The 2112-nt window shown below is 43.6% G+C and overlaps 1 protein-coding gene across 1 annotated transcript in view; it reads left to right on the plus strand.

Moving 5' to 3' along the window:
- The window catches only part of INPP1 (inositol polyphosphate-1-phosphatase), a gene marked incomplete at its 3' end in the record, with an annotated part of 11171 nt that overhangs the window by 3276 nt on the left and 5783 nt on the right, over positions 1-2112 (plus strand). Inside the window, exon 4 of the mRNA XM_014544763.1 lies at positions 1-200. Within this exon, the coding sequence (XP_014400249.1) occupies positions 1-200 (200 nt within the window). The remainder of the gene's footprint in view (positions 201-2112) is intronic.

The following is a 2112-nucleotide window of genomic DNA, read 5'->3' on the forward strand; positions in this document are numbered from 1 at the left end:
CCCAGATCCTGCAGGAGCTGCTCCGCGTCTCCGAGAAGGCGGCCCACATCGCCCGCGCCTGCCGGCAGCAGGACGCCCTCTTCCAGCTGCTCATCGAGGAGAAGAAGGGCGGCGAGAAGAACAAGAAGTTCGCCGTGGACTTCAAGACGCTGGCCGACGTGCTGGTGCAGGAAGTCATAAAGCGGCACATGGAGAGCAAGGTAGGCGAGGCTGTGGCCACGGCCTGGACCGCAGGGTGCCTGCCGGTGGCTGTGGTTTTGTTAGCACAGCCTCCCTCCCCCTGCCTTTCCCCATAGGACCAGCACCTCGGATTCAAATAAACACACAACTGTGGGTTTGACTCCCCTTGTTCTGACTATAATATTTCTAGAATGTTCACTGCAGAACAGTTTGAAAATACAGGAAAACAAATAAGGAAATAAAAATCACCCTTCTCAGAACTAGAGAGGAACATGTTGGTATAGACCAGTGGTTCTCAACCTTCCTAATGCCGCGACCCTTTAATACAGTTCCTCATGTTGTGACCCAACCAGAAAATTATTTTTGTTGCTACTTCATAACTGTAATGTTGCTACTGTTAGGAATCGTCATGTAAATATCTGATATGCAGGATGTATTTTCATTGTTACAAATTGAACATAATGAAAGCATAGTGATTAATCACAAAAACAATATGTAATTATATATGTGTTTTCCGATGGTCTTAGGTGACCCCTGTGAAAGGGTCGTTCGACCCCCAAAGGGGTCGAGACCCACAGGTTGGCGACCCACAGGTTGAGAACCACTGGTATAGATCTTCTCATTTTCTTTTTGAATAAGTAGTACACGTTCTCGGGAAAATAAGAAAATATCATCCCCCCACTAGAGAAAACCACAGCTGTGTTTGGCTACGTGTTGTTAGAATGTCTTCCTTCTATGTGTAGGTGTGTGCATGGCACATATCATTTATTTCAATAGAAATGAGAAAATACTATTTGGTAACTTTAAAAAATGGTTTCATTTATTAAGTCTCACTTTCTGACATAATCGTGTATCTAATGCCTGTAGAGTTCTGGAGACTTACAGTCCCCCTTTATTCTAGTAGAAAAATATTGTTTATAACTATCAATGATTGTGATTCTAGTTATTTTAAACTGATTGGGGGGGACTGTATTCATAAATAGTAATAATAACGACACTAACAGACACTTATAAATGCTTATTGCATGCCAGACACTGCTCTAAAGGCTTACTTAACTTTTCAACTCTTATAACAATTTTATGAAGAACTAGTAATCCCGGGGAGTGGGTGAGGAAAGACTGGCACAGAGAGGTTAAGTCACTTGCCTGAGGTAACACAGCAAGCGAATGGCCGGGCCAGTTTTGAGCACAGGCCACCTGGCTGCAGAGTCTCTGCTCTTTGCATCGTTGTGTGGCCTTCTATATGATCTAATAATTACATATTCAGGAGGACAGACCTTTATGAGAGAAGGCACTGTAAAGTACTGGAATAGTTCTCTATGAAATGCTCAAAATATAGGAATCAATAAGAATCATTTCACTCTCTCATCATTGATGTTCCTATCTCTCTCTCCCTCTCCCTTCCCCTCTCTCTAAAAATCAATAAAAACATTAAAAAAAGAGAATCATTTAAGTGAATTCCTGACCACAGGAAGGAAGAATCAACAATCCTTTGAAACCTCTAACAGTGGTTCTCAACCTGTGGCTCGCGACCCCTTTGGCGGTCGAACGACCCTTTCACAGGGGTCGCCTAAGACCATCCTGCATATCAGATATTTACATGACGGTTCATCACAGTAGCAACATTACAGTTATGAAGTAGCAACAAAAATAATTTTATGGTTGGGTCACCACATGAGGAACTGTATTTAAAGGGCCAGAAGGTTGAGAACCACTGCTCTACAGGCTACACTTCTCCATGCCCTGTGATGCCTGCCCCAGTGCGCTAAATGGAGCAAGTTCATTTCAGATCCCGATCGAGATAGTTGGTTGCAACTGGATTAGCAATGTACCGACATTAAAATTGATGAGTTAATGTTTGCCCAGAGCATTATAACAAGTCCAGGCAGGGTTCACGGAGGAGGTAGATGCCGGGACTTGGGGACGGATAAG

Source organism: Myotis brandtii, unplaced genomic scaffold (assembly GCF_000412655.1).
Source record: "Myotis brandtii unplaced genomic scaffold, ASM41265v1 scaffold381, whole genome shotgun sequence".
Taxonomy (NCBI): Eukaryota; Metazoa; Chordata; class Mammalia; order Chiroptera; family Vespertilionidae; genus Myotis; species Myotis brandtii.